Below are 20213 nucleotides of genomic sequence, written 5' to 3' on the forward strand. Positions count from 1 at the left end.
GGTGCGGGGGGAACTTATCAATGTGTATAAATACCCAGTGAGAAGGAATGAAGAAGAGGGAGCTACTCTTCTCAGTAGAGCTCAGTGACAGGACAAGAAGTAATGGGCACAAATTAAAAACCAGAAAATTCAATCTGAAGACAGGAAAACACTTTTTTACTGCAATGGTGGTCAGACACTGGAGCAGGTTACCCAGAGAGGTTGTGGTGTCTTCATCCTTCGAGATATTAAAAACTCGAATGGATATGGTCCTAGCCAACCTGCTCTAGCTGATTCTGCTTGAGCAACAAGGGCTGGAGTAGATGACCTCAAGAGGTCCCTTCCAACCTAAATGATTCTTTCAATCTGTGCTAAATAAATTGTGTTTGTGATGAGATTAAAATGATGGCAAGAGCTTTCATGTTTTAGAAATGGATTGTAAGTAACAAATTGAGTGTTAATAATTAGAAAGATTACTGTTTAAGTAACAAGAATAGGCAAAAACTAGAGAGTAACCCTTAAGCTGGATGGATTATTGCCAAACCACTGTTAGCAACACTTAAAGAAATAAGAAGGGGGGGGGGGAATTATTTCAAGTTGAATTAGCATTGGTAGGGTATTAAAAAAATCAATTCTTTTGTACCGAGCTGATTGCATCCTGGGTTTGTTTAACTCTCTGCATCTCTGGTGTCTTTTCAATAGTAGTTCCAGTTCCAATATCTTCTTTATATAAAATCTTAATATTTAGAATGAAGACAACAAGGTTAAGCACACAAAACAACATTATTTCTTCTAAAGAGTGAATACAGGCTCATGACAGTGATTTGTACACAACAGTGGAGGCTGAAAGCCAACTCGGAGGATCATCTCCAGTCACAGCCTTATTGCCTATTTGAAGTCTGTCCTACTACATGAGTGCCATTTGTGCAATAAAAGGGAGCTAATCATTTATATTTGTACTAATGCATTTTAAGTAGAGTATCAAAACATTTGTAGCCTAATTTTAGGATTGAAGACTAGTATTTTTTCTAATTTGTTCCTTTTGTTCTAATTTGTTTTATTATGTTTTACACAAATGTCCTCCACTTAGTTACTTACTACGCTAATGGTGCTAGTGGCAAAATGATACAGCAGACTTTAGGCACTTCATGGTAACACATGAAATGTGAAAAAAATCAGGCAGACAGTTGACATTTCACTGAAAGACGACAATTGCAACACAACAAGAATACACTACTTAACATGGTAACAGGACAAAAGAAAGGTGGATACTAGTAATCCAATTTAAGTACAAGATTGGTTGTTTAACTATATCACAGCTATGTATATATGAAAGAGTACAATCAGGGCACTCCACAAAAAACCCCAGTAGTTTAAAAGAGGTAGCAAAAACCAGCTAAATCCACTTAGAATAAAATTAGTTTTGTTTGAAAAAGTTCTTATACACATTTAAGCAGATCAAGAACATAAGTACCTGTAAGGTAAGAGCCAAAAATTGTTATTTTATTAAACACATTAAACTGTATTTTTTGGAATGAGAACTGAAAACAGAAAATAACCATACCGAGCTGAAATTCTTCTGGTTTTCTTTCACACGCAGCATTTCTGGTGTGTCTTGTACAACTGTAACTTTTCCTTTACTGTTCTGTAGGTCCCACTGATACTGAAGCTGTTGAAAAAGTTAAAGTAAAATGCCAAATGTTGACTCTATGCCACAAAACTTTACTCATACTTTTCTTTGAAGATGAGGAAAAAAAGTATTTTCAAGTACACCTTATAAGGAGGTAATTTTAACACCATCATTAGTGAGATAAAGATGTACCACACTTACAAATACTCTCATTTAAATTAGCAATAGGAGATCCTTAACTAAATTCACTGAAAAAATCTTGAAAGGTGCCAGATTGTATCTAAAACAATTAAGTCTCAACAATGAAAGTTAAAGATATCAAGTCAGACTGTGGAGTTCTGTTACTGACCATACAGTCTTGCAGGTAGTCCCACTGACAACAACAGACAACTTCTGTAAGTATAATTCTCTATTACTTGCAAAGGAATTGTCAAAACACTGCAGCAGAAAGTTTTTTTCAAGGAAATTACACAATCATTTTGGTGGTTCCCAGTGTAATGCATAAGTGGGCTGCTGCATACATAGTGGACCCTCTAAATGAAGATCCCTGAGAATATAAAGGCAGCCTAGCTGGGACTAGAGTGTCATATCAGGACCTTATTAAATGAAAAAAAGCTGAACATTTTTTTTATTATTTGACAGTAACAGTGTTTATTATTTATATACATACTGTGCTAAAGTTCTTTTGATTCTCACGGACTCTCTGCATTTCTGGTGTGTCTGCTACAGGCACATAGTATGGCATAGTCCTTTCTGCATCTTCTTTATACCTTTTCTGATAGAAAATACAAAATATATTCCATTAATACCAAAGCAGTAATAAAACAATCTGGCATTAATTATTGTTGCATAATGCCCATCTTTATGGAAATGTGAGTACTTCTGTGTCTGTTACAAATTCAGATTATGCCTCTGTGTAAGATTTACTTTAAACATTAGGTTATTAAGGAGTAGCAAAATTAAGCTAAATCTACTTAGAACAAAATTAGCTTTGGTATTGCAAAAGCAATAGAAATTATTGTTTCATTTTATACAGTATTAAAATAAATTAATTTCAATATTGAAATGGGATTTCAGAGTAAGAGATGCCACATCACAGCTCTAGAAAAATCTGTTTTTCTGGTGTATCTCCTGAATGTTGTGACAGGCAGTTATTTAGGTGCTCCGAAAGAGTATCCACTTGAGGTTCCCACAAGAACAATGATTAAATTGCTTCACTCAAGATACCTGGCTCGAAAGGTTCTTGACCTGCTGGGCATGAATAATCTCTGGAGTATCGACAACGCTGGTGTAGTTGGCTTTCTCCATTTCTGCCAATTGTTTATATTTGATCTGTTGGGGGAAGGCTCACATTTAGGTGCCTTAATCAAATCTTGCCAACCATTTTCATTTGGTTTAATCAGAAAAAACTGTTAATAAATTTTCTTTTAAAGATGACATCAGCTGTGATATATGAGATATTCACACAGACCTGACTGGCAATGTCAGTGGCATTCTTTGCTCTCACAAAATCTGGTGTCTCCAAAGCCAGTTCTGTCAGACCTTTTCCTCTGATTTCCAATTCCAAGGCTTTTTTGTACTCTTTCTGCAGATGAAGACAGTAAATAGATACCTTGTCAATGTGAATGCAACACCTTTAGCAACTTCAGATAGTTTCATGACCACCCCACAAAATAGGAATACTACTAATATAAACTCACAATTAAACATACAAATTATGTCATTAGAGTGTGTACTTTATGACTTAAATCTTGAGAACAAATAGCCCTACTCCAGCAGTAAATGGAGCACGCTGCAGGCCAGCTGTATTAAGGTCACTCTTCCTTCTCACACCAGTAATCTCAAAGTGTAAGTTCCTTCAGGTGATCAGTGCAAAACAGTAACTTATACAGAAGAGAAGCAACAGAGGGAGAGCAGTGTATGAAATGCATGTGGTAGTGAAGAGTGGTCACAGATGTTTCACACTGAGTGTGTCCAAAAAAATGCAAGGTGTCAGGATTGTCTGTGATGTTTTGGGGCCTTTGGAATGAATACCATCCCTAAAAACTTAGTGCTGCAGCAGCCACTCTTCCCAAAAAGATCTTCCGCTAATCCCTAATTCCACTAATTCCTAATCCTTGGTAACTGCTCTAGACCTAAGATGCCTAGTTTACCAAACTGACACCTCTGGTTCCTACGTTTAGCCTTGCTGCATCACGATGCTGCTTTAGTCTATCCCTTGACTGATCTGACTATTGATCACAGCACCTGTTTCCCACTTATATTCCTGACAGTAACTGCAAAGCCAGAAAAGAGCTCACTTAAAAGTTCAGGCCCCCAGTTTTAACCTCAGTCACCCACACACATTCTTTTCTTCTCTCCGTTCAAGAGTTTCTAGGGAATAACAAAGTTCATACTAGTGTTATACAGCCATAAGTGTTTATCAGTTGGAGGCTGTTACATCCATTCAGGTATTTTCCCCAATAGCTTTTTACATACCTCGTTCAGGATTTGAGTTGCATTCTTCGCTCTTAACATGTCTGGAGTTTCCTCTAAAGCTGTTAGTCCTTTACCTTTGACACCTTCCTCCAGATCCTTCCTATACTCTTTCTACAGAAGAAAGAAAATGAAAACTGCAAAGCCAGACTAAAGAGAGTTCTACATTCTGCAACTCTGTGGCAAAACTTTAAAAGGGGAAAAAAAAAAAAATTCCAAAAGCTCCAAAAGAAAAAAGAATTTTTTAAAACTAAGAATAATATTGTAGAGGGTTATATAAGAACTACTGCAACAGAACAGAGTATAGTAATTATTGTTCCAGATAAATCACAAAGGCACCCACATATAGACCCCATTATGGAACAGTTAGGCTGATGAATGTCAGAAAGGGACACAGTAAATATGCATACAGTTAACAAACAATGAAGTTAATATCCATGACAAATTAGATTACAACACAAAATATATGTAAACATGCTTAATGTGAACGGTCAGGAAAAAGAAAGTGGTGAAAAAGACATGCTGCTGAAAATACTTAGTGGAATTATTTAACTTGACAGAGGAAATAAGCACAGAATAACTGCTACCTCGCTTGCTATTTTGGTTGCATATTTGACATGTAATAAGGATGGTGTAATCTCCAAGCCAGTAAGGTTTCGCCCCTTAATGGACTCTTCAAAGTCCTTCTTATATTCTTTCTAATGAGAATAAGAAGAAAAAAAGCAAAATAGCAAATATTTATTACATTATTTTTAATTAAGTGAAAAAATACTGGGAGGATGGAGCAGTGGTTTGGTATTAAAGTCACAATGACAATCTGCTACAGTCAATGCTGTGGGCACCTAAAGCAATAAATCCTGTTTCTACTAAAACCCATGAAACAGCTCATTACTTTCAATGGAAATATGACCTGACTCTGCCTTCTTTTTTTAATTTTTCTACTTATTTGCATATGCAGAGGAACCATTCAATGGAATGACTCAAACATAATGACTAATGGCCTTATACAACTGTTTTTCAGCATGTATAAGCCTTCATCTGTGCCAGGACAAGATTATACTTCAAACAAACAGAAAAGAACTGCTTGAGGAAATAGAACGACAGGTCAGTGAAGAACACTATGACAGCAGAGACGAACAGGAAATAAATGGGTTTCTCAAAAATTGAGTTCTGAGTGAAAAGAATAACCAGGGTACTTTCTGTGGATTATGATAACCGACACACATACTATACTTAAGTTGCAAAAGTTTAAGTGAACTGTATTTCATATTACATTTCTTCTAAAGACTCGAAGACTTGCTTAAGCTTCATTTACTGATAGCTTCTTGATGAAAAATTACAGATGAAATAAATTTCATTGTGACATGGGAAAGCTTCATGAATTTTAAATGTACTATTTCATAACCAATATAAAGAAATGTGATATAGCTATAATTTTTCAGTCGATCAGGATGCACAAGATGCAAGTATAATTGCCTGTCTAAATCACTGCTAAAGTTTAACTGTAAAAAATATATGTTAAAGTTTTTTAGTCTATCAGTATTGATTTTAACTGTACCTCACTCTGCATGAGCTGAGATTCCTTTGCAGTAAGGTATGTTGGAGTTTCAAAGTCCAACATAGGTTTTCCTTTTTCCTTCTCATACTTCTCTCTGTATTTCACCTGAAAGAGAAGAAAAAAAGTTACCCTCCCAAATAATCAAAGAACCAATTCATCTACTAGCATGTGCCTACTTTGGTCAACAGATCTGTGCTAAAAAAATAAATGTCTAATACTGTTTACGTTCCTGAAATCCCCATTATTGACCATAAAATGTAAAATCAAAGGTCAAGCTTGCAGCAAAAATGTGTGTGGCCTAAAATTCTACTGATTTATTTCCTGTTCCAGACAATAAGCAGCGTCAGCTCAGATTTCAAGAAATTACTGATCACAAGAAGGAAGACAGGTAGCTGTAAAAATCTAAGTTAAAGGCACTCAGACTGCTCATGACCCTAGCTGAGTTCAGCCAGTTACATGTTAATGGATTCCTGGAGTGTTAGAGGCAGGGCTTGAAAAGATGCAGTTTAGCAACTTACTAACTAATTCTGTGCATGAGTGTCCAGGAAGTAAAATGTCCACAAGGATGAAGATATTCTTGCTTCAAGTTACAGTATCCAGCTTTTAGGGCATCAATTTTCAGACTGCTGCATGAGGTAATGCTATGTCTTTGGCTGAGACAGATCCTGATCTCAAACTGGAGCAACAAGTAGTGACTTTAACTACAAACTGATTAACAACCTTTCTCTTATAGTCCTTTGCTATGTAACCTTTTTGGTCTTCTATGCCATGCTGCAGAACAATAACTATGGCCCTTTGTGTTCTAGCAGTAATTTCTCTCTTGCTTTACAGTCACTAAATACCTGGAATAGAACCTGGAATATAGAGGATTAGAGACCAAATCAGAGTGTGAATTTCTCTGGAATGATTCACCATTTGCTGTATTCCAGAGAGAAAAAACGTCAGACAATAGCAGCAGTAGGTATTGTTCTGGTTAAAGCAATTTTGGATGCAGAAAAAGAATGGCAGAGCTCTCCTCTGTAGGAGAGCTTGAGGCTAGAATGGATAAAGCAGTTGAAAATACACTGTCAGCAACAGCCCTACTTCTTTCAATTTCCAGTTTCTGTGATTACCAGGTCTTTTTTTCTATAGATGAAATCACCCTGATAAATGTATTACACTGTGTAAAAAGATCCATATACAACACACAGAAATAACTTTGAGATCTACTCTAGAATGAAGAAATCATACAGATATTTTACATGTGTTCTAAACTTGCAAATATTTCTCATTGACTTGTTTACTCAGGTGGGCAGTGTTTATGAAGCAGATAGGGACAGAGATTGTTACGTTCTGGAGAATTTGCTAGTATGGCTTCAGTGATGGAGACTGGTACTCCATGAGTGGGGTTAATGAGAAACACATGACCAACTTACGTGGCTCTGTAGTTCTGATGCCTCCCTTAGATGAACCTGTTCAAGATTATCTGGCACCACATGGTAGTGACCCTTACTCTTCTCATATTGCTTCTTGTACTGGTACTGAAGGGAAGGTGTCAAAAATCAACTCAATAAAAAAAAAATCCCTCAGCAAATTTACTTCTTAGGTCCAATCAAAGCAACACTTCAATGGAACATCAAAGAGAAATTAGAAATACAAAAAGCAAAACAAAACCAAGAAGTTTAACTCCCAGTATCAGATATCAATTCTAAAGATTGGGTGAACAGTTAACTTTTTTGACCATTTTGATTGCAACAAAGATTTTTTCAAAACCAGGATTAAAAAAAGAAGAAGAAAAAAGAAAGCACAGTGGATACATCAAAAGGCTGTACCAGGCAATACTGCTTTTTGTCTTTTCTCAGTAAAATTATTAAGTATTTTGTTAGCCATACTTCTGTACGTCTAGAACAGGGGGATGTTAAACATAAACATGAAATGAAAAAAACAGACAAAAATAAAAACTTTAAATATAGTAAGCAGAAAAGAAAAAAGTAAAAAAAGAAGACAATGGTATTTGTTAGTGTAATGCAATCAGTTAAAATGTAATAAAGAATCAATCCACTAAAAATTATTAGAGGATTTAAAAATATTAGCAGTTCTACAGCTAATAAAGATTTCACTTCCCAGAGGGCAAATGTGGCAAAGTTGCTAGTTAACTAGGAAATAATCATTAGAAAGTAGAGGAAGAGATCACTACCAGGTGATGTCCCATGAACAATAACAGAGGGAGTAATTGTTACAGAAATAGTTAGCAGACATCAATTCAGAATGGAATCAATAGTAATGGAAAAATCAAATGGATCTGGGATTAGTTAATGAGCTTACAGCACTGGCAAGCTGGCTTGTACTCAGGACATGGTTCATGATGAGCGATTCAGACATGTCTGTGACAGGCTTATGAAGTTTCTTTAAATCTGCCTTGTATTTCACCTGCAGGTAAGAAAGGACAAACAATATCAGAAAAGGAGACTGCTAATAAAACCTGTGATGTTGAGTGCATTAATAACGTAAATGAGGTCTTTGTTAAAGAAATTTGAAACTTTTAATTTCCCTAAGGGAAAAGCTAAGTAAACATACCTCACTAGCCATGTTGTGAGCGTCTTTCATGGTCTTGTAGATTTTAGCCTCCTTCAAATCATACTTTGGCTTTTTACCCATCTCTTTGGAAAAATTCTCCTTGTATTTCACCTAAATTAAAAAACAGCCAGGTATTACAACTATTCTTGAGTACTCACTTGTTTGGCTGCAGAAGGCAAAGAGACCCTACTTCAATGCTGATAGTAAGCAGAACAAACCATAGTAACTTGAAGGCATCCACTGGAATAAAGGCTATTTTAAAGACGAGCTCACATGGAAAGAAAAACTACATACAACATACCACTTGCAATTTCTCATTCAGTGCACAGGTTCCATCTCCTCATTGTAAAAATAACAGACATAGTCACGACAATTGTGTTGACAAAATACAGCTAAATTCTGACCCTTGGAGATGAAGAATTTTTCACTTGATGGGAACTGTGCATATATAAAAGATACCCTATTTCACAGAGACAAAAACCAACACAGGTATAAAGAGTATTTAAAAGAACTTTTTATGTACTTCTTGGAGAACTATGAGCTTTAAAAACTACCTGAAGACATACGAGCACTGAAGGTGGCAATATATCAAATACTTTCACATATACTGTTATACACATACTGTGTTCTATATAAATCACAGATGAAGAAGGATGCTAATGCTCACAAACAGAACAGTCGTACAATTAATTACTAGGAATTAGATTATGCAAGAGGCTTAGTAACACTTCCAAACCACATTAGCATCAGCAAGGTAAACCACAGCGATGTAAACCATAATAATCCAGCAGACCCAGGCTGGAGTCACAGAACTGTTGATAGGAATGAGAGTTTTGCTAATGACTTAAATAAGGGCAAGTCCTTCATCCATCATGACTTGTCCCATCCCGCTGCTGCAGGTGCAGATAAAGGCTAATTCCTCACTACTTCTTGTAAACCTACAAAAGGGACGGTTCCATTAGGAATGTTTTGGTTTTATTACTTTTTTTGCTATCAGAGATGTGTAAAATTGTTTCAGAAGTCACTGCATAATGCAAGAAAAACTCAAAGTATCAAAGATTAAATTCTGGCTTATCTAAATTGGTCCCATAGTTAGTATGTATGCTCATCACCATTAGAGTAAACATCAGTAGAAAAATTCTGAGGATTTGTCATGTCTTCCCCGTAGTAGTATTCTGCCTGGTCTGGGAACAAGTGAGGCAACATGTCTTTCTGCTTACCAATCCACATTTCCTTGGAGATATTTTATACTAAGCAAGCTAGCAACCCGCATCCCTGGCCTAAAGAACAAGAACTGAACAACCATCATCAGTCTTTCTGAAAGAATTTGATCTTGTTCAGGACCAAGATAATACTTATAAAAAGCATGCAGAAAATATAGGACTGTGGCTGACGAGGAAAAAGGATTAATGGTTCTTCAGAAAAAACCCTGATCTCCCAGACAATATTTATGTGAAAATTGAAATGAAAGAAATGAAATACTGAAGAACTGATAACTAAGTTGAGGAACAGCTGACTTATGCTAGAAGTTTTTTTATGACAATTACAGAAATGTAAACAGATAATTTTATATTAGTAAAAAGAGACAAATAATTGAATGCAGAATTAAATCACATTCCATGATCACATTTTACACCTTGAATTCATTGTCATATTCTTGTCCATACAGCACCATGTGGTTCATGCTAGATACCACTGTTGCTCTTTTGCTTTGCAAAATATGCCAACATTCAGATAAAACACACAGTGAAACAGGCAAATCCACAAGTTATATAGCTGCTGTAAGAAAACAAAGAATATTAACATTTTTGACATAAAGGCATCAGTATTGGATCTGACTGCACAAAAAAAACCCAAAACCAAGCAGAAGTATACTAGAATCTGTTATGTTTTGCAAGCTATACAACATACGATCAAGATCAGACCATCATGCCAAAGAGTTCACTATTTTAAGCCCAGAAGAAATGTTGCTGGAAGGTCTATGCAAAATTAAAAGCAAGCATGTCAGACAGGCAGATGAAATCCAACTAAAAAAGGGAAAGTGGATAAACAAACTGGACATAATGCTTTATAAAAGAGAACTTTATGAGAAGAAATGCCTAAGAGAAAAAAAAGTTAAAGAATATGCCAATTATTCTTTGCTCCCTTATTGCCTCTACAACAGTTAATTTTCTCTCAGAACTAAAATAATCTCATCAAAGCATGTTTCTAAGACTAAGAGGAGAATTGGCTAGCATTGGAGCAAAAGCACAGAGAAGGAGGATCTCATTATCACTTAATGGGAATAAGAGTAATTTCTTCTTTTTCTTGTAGTTCAAATTTTTCAGTTTAAGAATCCTTGGTTCTACCGAAAAGATTCCTGGTTTTCCTGACAAACACAGTGACTGACGTTCACACATGCAACAGTTACGTGCAGCAGTCATGGCTAGACATGGAAAAACCATAATGCCCCCTTTTTTTGTTTGGAAATACATGTGTAAAACTGAAATGGCACAGATCTGTCTGCTTCCACTTCAAAACTGCTATGCTGCCATCATTTTTTGATCTTCCAAAGGTTTTTGAGATGGCAAGAAATATAAGAAACTATGTGGCCTCAAATCACTACAGGGTATGATTCTCAGAGGCTCTGGGGCTGATTCAGTCCTAGGCTATGCTTCCATTATACCATTCCAGCACAATATAAACAGAATAGTTTAAATGAAGTTTAAAGAGAAGTTTGAATAGTTAAAATGTGAATGTTATGCATATGGTATGACTGTTCACTGAAAACTACCAGCACCATTGTTTGGGTTTGTCATACACACGTGTTTCCATGTTTTGCAGAGTTTCAGGAAAACCAGCTCAAGCTTATATGTCTGGTTTTAGGGGGTTTGGGTGAAAAAGGTGAGTTTTCACATTGCATGAGTGCATCGGAAACTTCCATTAAAAACACTGGAAGTTCCAGAAACATTATGAAGGGCATAATAACATTTCAAGCTTCATGTAGTGTTTCTGAAACGGACAAATTCCCAACCCACAGAATTCCCATGCACTATTTTTCCAGAGCAAAAAAAGAAAGTCACATCCAGCTAAGCAGTCTCACAAGTTCTGCTACATTCAACACCTTTGAAACAAAAAGATCCAGTGCAACTGGTGCATCATAAACCCTTTAACAACTTGCAATTGTAAGATAATATGCAAGCAAGAGACAGATGCATAAAAATGGCATTCCCAGATGTGTCACTTAAAATTATCTTACATGACTACTTAGCATATTAGCTTTCTTAAAGGTTCTCATCCATGGGGTATCATAAGATGCAGCTCCATGCCCTCGCATATGTCGTTTGAGGTATTCTGCCTATAACGCGTAGCAAGAAAGCAAGATCAGAAATGCAAACAATTGCAGGTTTAAAGCATGAAGTGGTGAGAAAGAACCAAGTTGAACTGAGGTCCTGGCAGAAAAAATTGTCACAGAATATAGCAAGCACGTGCTTCAGATTGATCGGAGAACATGACCATTGTATAAAAGTAAGCGAGCTTCTATTAATATAACATGTTAACTTCAAAACAGAAGATTCTTTTAAAGGCACAAAATACAAAGAAAGTGGCTGAAAGAAACAATGTCCATCTCATAAAGTGTGGATAATAAGAGTTAGGTAAAAGGCTGCCTCTTTTAAAGCCAACACCCAGAAAAGCTTAAAAAAGAACACGACTGACGCTTCAGCCTTAGTATTTAAAAGATCTTGTCATGGCATCATTTTAAGGAGATTCTGTACCTCCATTACAGACATTTAGTAAGTAAGTAGAAAAGTTTATTTAATGAAGAACCTTGCATCGGGATTTAATTTTTACTTTAAGACATTCCCTTTAAAATATTCCCTTATCCTCTAATCTAGAAATAATTTCAGTTATAATATTAGTATTCCTCTATAAGTTAATATCATATCTCATTTCTCTCACTGCTTCAACGTTTCAACAACTTTTTATTATTACCTGGCTAGTTAGCTTGGAGACCTCCTTTGCGAGTTCAATATCTGGACGTCCCAGCATGGTTACGCCAATGCCAGCTTCTCCACGCTTTTTATATTCAATCTAACAAAGAAAAAAAAAAGTATAGTTGAGTAGTGATGACATTCCCTCTTAATTATTTTACTGACACTGTTTTTAATAGTAAAACTACTGCTAAAGAATTATACAGAAGACTTAAAAACCACTTACATTGCTAATTAACTTGGCAGCCTGAGTTGCTTTCTTAATATCTGGTCGATCTGCTATAGGTGTGTAGTGGAGCTTGGACTTGGCATCTTTCTTGTATTCAATCTAATCCATGATGATAGACAGAGGAAAGAAAATTACTGAGACTTGTTCTTGAGGAATATAGCTAATAAGGACACAACAATGTTGCTGGGAAAGTGCTTTTTTTGGGGGGGGGGGGCTGTTAAATAATTTCACAAGAAATAGATTTGGGAATGTGTTTTTGCAAGTTGTCTACAAAGGAAGAAATAAGCATATGCAATTCTGTCCGTATTTGAAGGAATGAAAGAAAGTATTAGATGCAATTTGCACTAGATTACTTTAAATCCTACCATGTGATTAAGCAGAAATATGATTTTCAAAGAAATCCTTTATTTCAGTGCAATTTTACATTTGTAAATATTTGCACCTTTATCTTTCAGAATTACACCTGAACATGGAGGCTGGGAGGAAATCCAGAAGTGTGTGAACTTTTGTTTTTGCCAGCTGTCTTTGATCAAATTTACTTACACAAGCTACTTAATTCATGAAAAGACAAGACAAACTTACTGTGCTCTGTTTTTTAGCAACTTCCATGGCATGTTTCACTTCGGGAGGCTCCAGCATGACAGAATAATTAGACTTGCCTTTGTCCTTCACAAACTTCTCTTTGTAGTTTGTCTGTTAAGAGCAAAAAGGGCCATGTGTGATTTTTTAATTTCACATGGAGGTAAATGCTACTGAAAGTTGGAAATAAGCTCACTGAAACTGTTAAGACAAATAAAACACAGTCTCCTCAGTCTCAAAACGTATGGTCCCCAGCTAGTTTGTCATAATTTGCACTTCAGATTACAAAAGCTTGCTATTTGGAGATAATGATTTCTGTTTAAACTGTGTTCTATGAAAAATAAAATCTGAATTAAGGCCACCCATTAGCACTCCAGCCTGTCACTTTTCTCCAGACTATTTCAACAGATTCCCAATAAAATGTGTTTAGCTCTTTGTTAAAGTCTCATTCTGGTAGGAATTAATCTTTCTGACTCCTTGGGCATTTTACAATAAAACTCTAAATGTGGTGCATGTGTACAAAAACATGCAACAGTCCAATCAATTATAGGCAGCAGGTAACAATCACACCATAAATTGTTATCACACTAGTTACTTACGTCGCTGACATTCTTGGTCACCTCTTTCACATGAACAGTGTCTCGTGTCTCTGGCAGGGTTGTATAAGATCCATGTGGAAGCTGCTTCTTGCTCTGTTCTTTGTATTTGTTCTGAAAGCACAGAATAAAAATAGGTAAACAAACAGCAATGCACCACCCCCCCCACCCCCCCCCTCCCCCCACATTAAAAGGATGTACTTAAAATGAACAAAGAACTCTCTGATGCTTTACCTCGGATACAAGAGAGCTGACGTTCTTAGCCAGGAGGATCTGAGGTGTATCTGGAACAACAAGGCACGTTCCTCGAGCTTTGTTGTGCTTCTCTTTGTATTTTATCTAGCAGTCAGAAAAGGTACCATTTTAAGCAATGTGTATCTTGTCTTGTGGCTATTTAAAAAGAAATTACTATAGTTGTGCCTGTTTGTTAGTGCAAAAGTTTGCAGAAAATTCCATATTTTGATGTTTTCCAAGATAAATTCACTCCAGTCTATATAATCCTATAGCTCTCACTTGGAATTTTATTAACATACTGAATATTAATATATTGTTAGTAATTATTAAAGATACTTTGTGTTATGCACAAGTTATACCAGCAGCTTTTTTTGTTGTTTTGTCCAGATAATATTTTCATTTCAGTAACAGGAACGCAGAGATATACCAAACGTCTAGGGTGTTCAGGCAATGTTAACTTTGAATATTTATTTAATCCGTGAACTAGGCCACTGACATTTACAAGATCAAATTTATTCAGATTTTGCCAATTTGTTAATGAAATAAACAAGTCAAACCAAATAGTGAAGTGAGACTGAGAATAACTTTTCAAAGCTCCATTCTTAATCCAATCATATTTCCAATAAAGTCGTTTATGTAGTAAGTAAAGTTCTAGCAGAACAAAAAAAGTGAGTGTTCAAGTACTTACATCACTTGCCAGGATGGCATTATTTAAGGCCAATACTGTGTTTTTATCATCTGTGACGGAGAGTTTGCATCCCTTTAGGAATTCCCGGTCCAGTTTATATTCATACTGCAGGAAGAAAAAAATAAAAGATAAAAGAAGAGTCTCAAATCTTCTACTTTTTTTTTTTTTTACATTCTGAACATGAGAGATGTGGGGAAGGGGAGTATTCAGTTTGTTCTGATTCTCTTACATCACTCTGTTGCAGAGATGACTTGGCTGCTTGAACAAAATCAGGCCTATCAGCAATCCAGTGCCAATGAGCCTTGGCTGCTTCATATTTCTTCTTATAATCCAGCTGTTTACAGTGATACAACAAGAAAAAAAGAAGTTAATTGGAAGTTGTGTGCTTTACACATGACATACAGATGCAAATTCTCTTTGGTCTGTACCAGATAAAGAGAGAAGAGATAAGAAAGTGCGTCTACATCAGACCAGGGCTTTCCTCTGAATCATGTACAATCCAGTGGGAGTCCATTTACTCCAGCTTTTCCACTGCTAGGTGGAGAAAGGAATATGAATGACTGAAAAGATGTCATGAGTTTGAAGAAGGTGACTGCTTTCAGTTCCTTGCCTATTCAAGTGCATGTTGGGCCATCAATAATAGAAAACACAGTAGAGCTTTCCATGAAGCGCTCACTTTGTCTACAAGAACATCATCACAGAAAATTTCTGGGGCAGTTACATCTCTGTCAGGAAAACAGAGCGGGACGAGAAGAACAGTAGATGTGTGACATACAAGGACCTCAAGTGACCTCAAGGACAATTTGCAAGAGCGAGCACTTAATATGAAATAAATTAAAATATATTTTATTCAAGCAGAGTAAGAATTAGAAGCAATGTCCAAGCTCAAAAAATTTCAATGGAACTGAAAATAATTGCTCGTGGTTTCCACTGTGTCCTGGTTTTGGCTGGGATAGAGTTAATTTTCTTCCTAGTAGCTGGCACAGTTCTATGTTTTGGATTCAGTATGAGAAGAATGTTGATAACACACTGATGTTTTTAGTTGCTGCTGAGCAGTGTTCATGGTAAGTCAAGGACTTTTCAGCTTCTCATGCCCAGCCAGCAAGAAGGCTGGAAGGGCACAAGAAGTTGGGAGGGGACACAGCCAGGGCAGCTAACCCAGACTGGCCAAAGGAATATTGCATACCATGTGATGTCATGCCCAGTATATAAACTGGGGGGAGTTGGCCTGGGGAGATCGCTGCTTGGGAACTAACTTGGCATCAGTCAGCAAGTGGTGAGCAATTGCATTGTGCATCACTTGTTTTGTGTATTACAATCCTTTTATTATTACTGTCATTTTATTATTGTTATTATTATCATTATTAGTTTCTTCCTTTCTGTTCTATTAAACTGTCTTTATCTCAACCCATGAGTTTTACCTTTTTCCTTCCGATTCTCTCCCCATCGCACGGGGTGGGGGGGAAGCGAGTGAGTGGCTGTGTGGTGCTTAGTTGCTGGCTGGGGTTAAACCACGACACACTGCCAGTCCCAAACACTATCCATAATAAAATTAAAGTATTAATAAAACTGAACTCACATTGCTGTTTAGCTTGTAAGCATGCCTTGGAGTCTTAATATGAACTGAATCTGCTATGACATTGCAGTGAGATTTATTCCTCTCATACACTTCTTTGTATTTCAGCTAAAGAAAGACAAACATAAACAATGTTTACAAAGGTAATATCATTGTTGACAAGAAAAGCATCAAAACACGAAAAATATAATATTAAAAATTTATCCTGTCAAGATAAAATCTTAATAGAAAAAATTGTATCAATACATCTTGGTATCAACTATCTGCCTGAAAGAAGGGTTCTCTTCAGCAGCAGTTCTTTTTAAATAGAAAATGTAGCAGGTAAAACTCACCATGAAGCACAGACTAAGATTTAACAAAATCTACACATGAACAGTAATTCTTCCTGTTTCTAGTTTTTTGCAACTAATAGCAATGCTTTAAAGACTCTTGTCTTATGATAGGCACATTCAATGCTTTCTGAAAATTCCTTTATAGAATCTCAAATTCAGCACTCAGTTTGGAAACGACAAAATGTACTTCAATTCACAGATCGCTTTTGAATACCTTTGTCTCTTAATGATCCATGTTAGTATCTGGATAATATGGTTATTTTTTCCTTGTAGATTTACTCATTATATAGATAATTCATGTAGTACCTGAATGACTTTGACGCTACTTATTCTCACAGTACTATGTTGAATTACGGAAGTGCTAGTATCATTTTATTTATGGATATCTAAGGAACAATACAAAGGTCAGAGAGAAAAACTAGAGTAAGAGGAGGAATTAGGATGAGGACTCCCAAATCCTACAATATTACCCTATCTGCTTCATCTTCCTTTCTCTCTCTTCTTTTTAGCATTCCATTGCCCCATAATTAACACACATAATTGTTTTAGATCAGAATATTTACCTTACATATTTACAATATCCACAGAAGAAATGAATAAACACAGTAATGTATTGAGTATCTTATTCAAGGCTCCACAAAAGCCACTAGCCAACAGAGGAAGAAAACCCAGAAAGAAACTCCTCAAATCCATGCTTTAATTAGATACCAGTTCCAGCTCATGGCTTTTATTACTAGCGAGGGCTGCTCTACCCCAGCAAAAATGTTCCAAGAGCTACAAAAGAACATTACACAAAAAAAACTTCCTGCATACTTTCATACGCTACTGTGTTTTTTGAAAAAGCATTAAGTACATATGGAGTTTTATATGCAAACAAAACCAATACACTCTAACAAGAAGCTATTTTTTAATGACAGTGTTACATACGAGTTAAAAGTATTGCATATCAAAGCAAAGAGTTACTTCTGTGTCTTTGTTGATACCACAGACAAGGATAATTTACTTACATCACTTATTCTGTCCTTGACCTTGCGCACATGCAATAACATAGGTGTATCATGGATTGTAGTATAGCCTTTAGGCTTCTCTTTGTTATATTCCAACTTGTAAATAATCTGAAGATAAAAATTATAGATTATATTATTTCTTGACACTATTGGTGTCAACTGAAAAAAATCAAGATGAGAAACATTGTATAATGGACTACTGAAAATGCCATATTCTTCATTATCACACTTCAAAGGTCAGAATTCAGAGAAGGAGGTATGCTTGAAAGGGACTAACCACACTTACATCACTAATCTGTTTGTTGACTTTTGTAGTCCTTAAGTGTTCTGGAGTATCCACAACCATAGTATACTTGTCCTTCTTCTTTTCATAGTCCTTTTTGTATTCAACCTGGTGATTGGGAAAGATTTTGTTAGCCATACAAACCAAGACAAAACACCTCCAGGAAATATGTTTATATTCACACATAAAATTGCAAAATCCTTCCACCATAGCCAATGAAAGCTGAATATGCACAATCAGCTAAACTTTGCAAGCCCCTTATTTGCCTAGGAGGCTGCCTATCTGTGTGATTAATTTTACATTTATTTCACTGAGTGTAAAAGCTTCACTTCTATCCTCAATCTCCAAGATTGAGCTAAAAAAGCAATCTTGGCAGATCAGTGACTTTTAAAATTCATAACTGGACAATATCTCATTTTTAAATATTCATCAAATCAAGAGAAATGTAAAACATCTTACACAGTAGAATATAAGAACTTCCACTGAATATATCATAATGCCAGGCTATTTTAAAGGCTTTGATAGCAGAATTTGTGTTTTGATAATTTCTTTTTTAAAGATCATCTTGCCCTGCTCAGGACTCTAAACCTGTTTTCACAGAATTCAGTGAGAAGAGACTGTACACTGAGAGTGATAAATCATTGTAGACAGCCTGAGGGCAGGTGGAAGAGATTAGAACATATTTTTAAAAAGAACTTTCATGCTCTATCTTGCATCAGAAAATAAATCCATGCCTTTGAAACAGGACTATGACAGACAAATATAAAAAATCATATACAAACAGTAAATCATAACATGAAGTCAACTCAGATGAACATGCAGGTCAGGCAGAGTGCTATTTTTTTTTTTTTCTTCAAACATACTCACACTTACCTGCAAGGATTTTTTAATGACATAATATAAATCCACAGATAAATTGAACAAAAATGTCTAGTAAAGAACTTCAGTACCTTATTAGTGAAGAATTTTATTAACTGTGCTAATACTAACAAAGAAGAACACCCCTCTCCCTCTCATGTAATTATTTTCTATTGCTGCATTTCCAGTTTATAATTTAAATGTTATATGCCAGTTTCACCTGGTCCAGTCAGGAATAATTTTTACCATTGAAGAGTAAGGTTACTGCTAGCAGCTGTGATTTCAGAGCAGAAATAAATATGTATCAGTTATTTAATAAGCCACATTTTCATCCAACTGGTACAGCCAAAATATATATGCTGGAATCCATATTAAAGAAGGTAGAATATGGCAAATTAATTCTTCACAATATATCAGAGTCATTACAGGCTTTCTTTTACATCGTCAGAAATATAAATGTGTTAGGCTCTTTGTTCTGTATGAATAAATAGATGAATCATAGTCACTTTCTACCTTCTGATTCTTACTAGAACAGGCAAAAGGAGAGAGGTTTGGGTTTTTTTTAATAAACTGTATTATGTGACTGCATGAGGACTGCTTTGCTAGCCTTGCTTAAAAGCAGTATGTAGAGAAGGAAATTGATGAAAACATGATTTACTACGGACCTGTGTGCCTATACCATTTCTAAGAGCACTTAGAAGTGAGACATGACTCTGTTCTGTATCTAGGCACAATCTGACACCATTCTCAGGCAGAGTGGTAGATAAATGTTGTAATCTACTTGCCAAATTACTTCTTCGTGTTCATACTGAATTAACAGACTTGCATTATGAGAGGTGGTCAGTCCAAGAAATGGTGGCAGAATGAGAATTTGGTTAGGTAAATATCAGGAACAGCTAACACACAATATCTTAAATATATGGAAAATTGTTCTTTATGTAAGTATGTGAAATTTAATATAGAAGTATATATAACAATTATTTATAATGAAAGGAGAAAATGAAGGCAAGATCAGCCTGAGCTCAGTGAAGTCCAAGTTACAGTAAATGTTGTTTCAGATATTCTGTTTTAAAAAATACTTTGTCATAGCCAGCATTAAGCACATTGACAAAACTCTGGAGTCTGATGTCGGTAGAAATTTAGAGAACTCCCAAGCATTAAATATTAGAAGTCCAAGCAGCTAATTTGTATATATAATGTCTCCTACGGCAGCAGTTCTTCATATTACCTGGCTCCATAAGTATGTGTTGTAGAGTGCTGTCAGCATATCTGGCCTCAGAATTTCATTACATCCATGTTGCAGGAGCATCTTGGCAAAGGATTTATATTTTTTCTGTTCATGCAAATGGCAACGAAGCACAAAAGAGACTTGTGAACACCATCAACAACAACGCAGCTCTAGATCCCAGACACTTTGAGAGTGGAGAGATTTAGGCAAGGTACTGTATGTATTCACTCAGATGTGCATACAACTTACATCTATATAATTAAGAATGTCAAGAATATATATTAAAAGATTTGCATACTATCCCATAAACGAAATTGTGAAAATATTTTTGGGGAGATAAGACTAAATTATAGATTAAGGTGAGGATACTCAAAAGCCAAATATGTCACTGTTGCTTGAGTAATGAGTAAGAAGATAATGTCTGTAAAGGTCAT

The 20213-nt window shown here is 35.8% G+C and overlaps 1 protein-coding gene across 1 annotated transcript in view; it reads right to left on the reverse strand.

The window, feature by feature from the left end:
• NEB (nebulin) overlaps positions 1-20213 on the reverse strand; it is a 71707-nt gene that overhangs the window by 15020 nt on the left and 36474 nt on the right. Inside the window, exons 54-75 of the mRNA XM_010575232.1 lie at positions 19780-19884; positions 17697-17801; positions 17411-17518; positions 16075-16179; positions 14725-14829; positions 14496-14600; positions 13808-13912; positions 13577-13687; positions 12981-13091; positions 12396-12497; positions 12171-12269; positions 8199-8309; positions 7947-8051; positions 7058-7162; positions 5643-5747; positions 4672-4782; positions 4088-4198; positions 3081-3194; positions 2837-2941; positions 2280-2384; positions 1544-1648; positions 623-715 (exon numbers count right to left, since the gene is read on the reverse strand). Of these exons, the coding sequence (XP_010573534.1) occupies positions 623-715; positions 1544-1648; positions 2280-2384; positions 2837-2941; positions 3081-3194; positions 4088-4198; positions 4672-4782; positions 5643-5747; positions 7058-7162; positions 7947-8051; positions 8199-8309; positions 12171-12269; positions 12396-12497; positions 12981-13091; positions 13577-13687; positions 13808-13912; positions 14496-14600; positions 14725-14829; positions 16075-16179; positions 17411-17518; positions 17697-17801; positions 19780-19884 (2331 nt within the window). The remainder of the gene's footprint in view (positions 1-622; positions 716-1543; positions 1649-2279; positions 2385-2836; positions 2942-3080; positions 3195-4087; positions 4199-4671; positions 4783-5642; positions 5748-7057; positions 7163-7946; positions 8052-8198; positions 8310-12170; positions 12270-12395; positions 12498-12980; positions 13092-13576; positions 13688-13807; positions 13913-14495; positions 14601-14724; positions 14830-16074; positions 16180-17410; positions 17519-17696; positions 17802-19779; positions 19885-20213) is intronic.

Source organism: Haliaeetus leucocephalus, unplaced genomic scaffold, assembly GCF_000737465.1.
Source record: "Haliaeetus leucocephalus isolate CR32 unplaced genomic scaffold, Haliaeetus_leucocephalus-4.0 Scaffold451, whole genome shotgun sequence".
Classification (NCBI taxonomy): Eukaryota; Metazoa; Chordata; class Aves; order Accipitriformes; family Accipitridae; genus Haliaeetus; species Haliaeetus leucocephalus.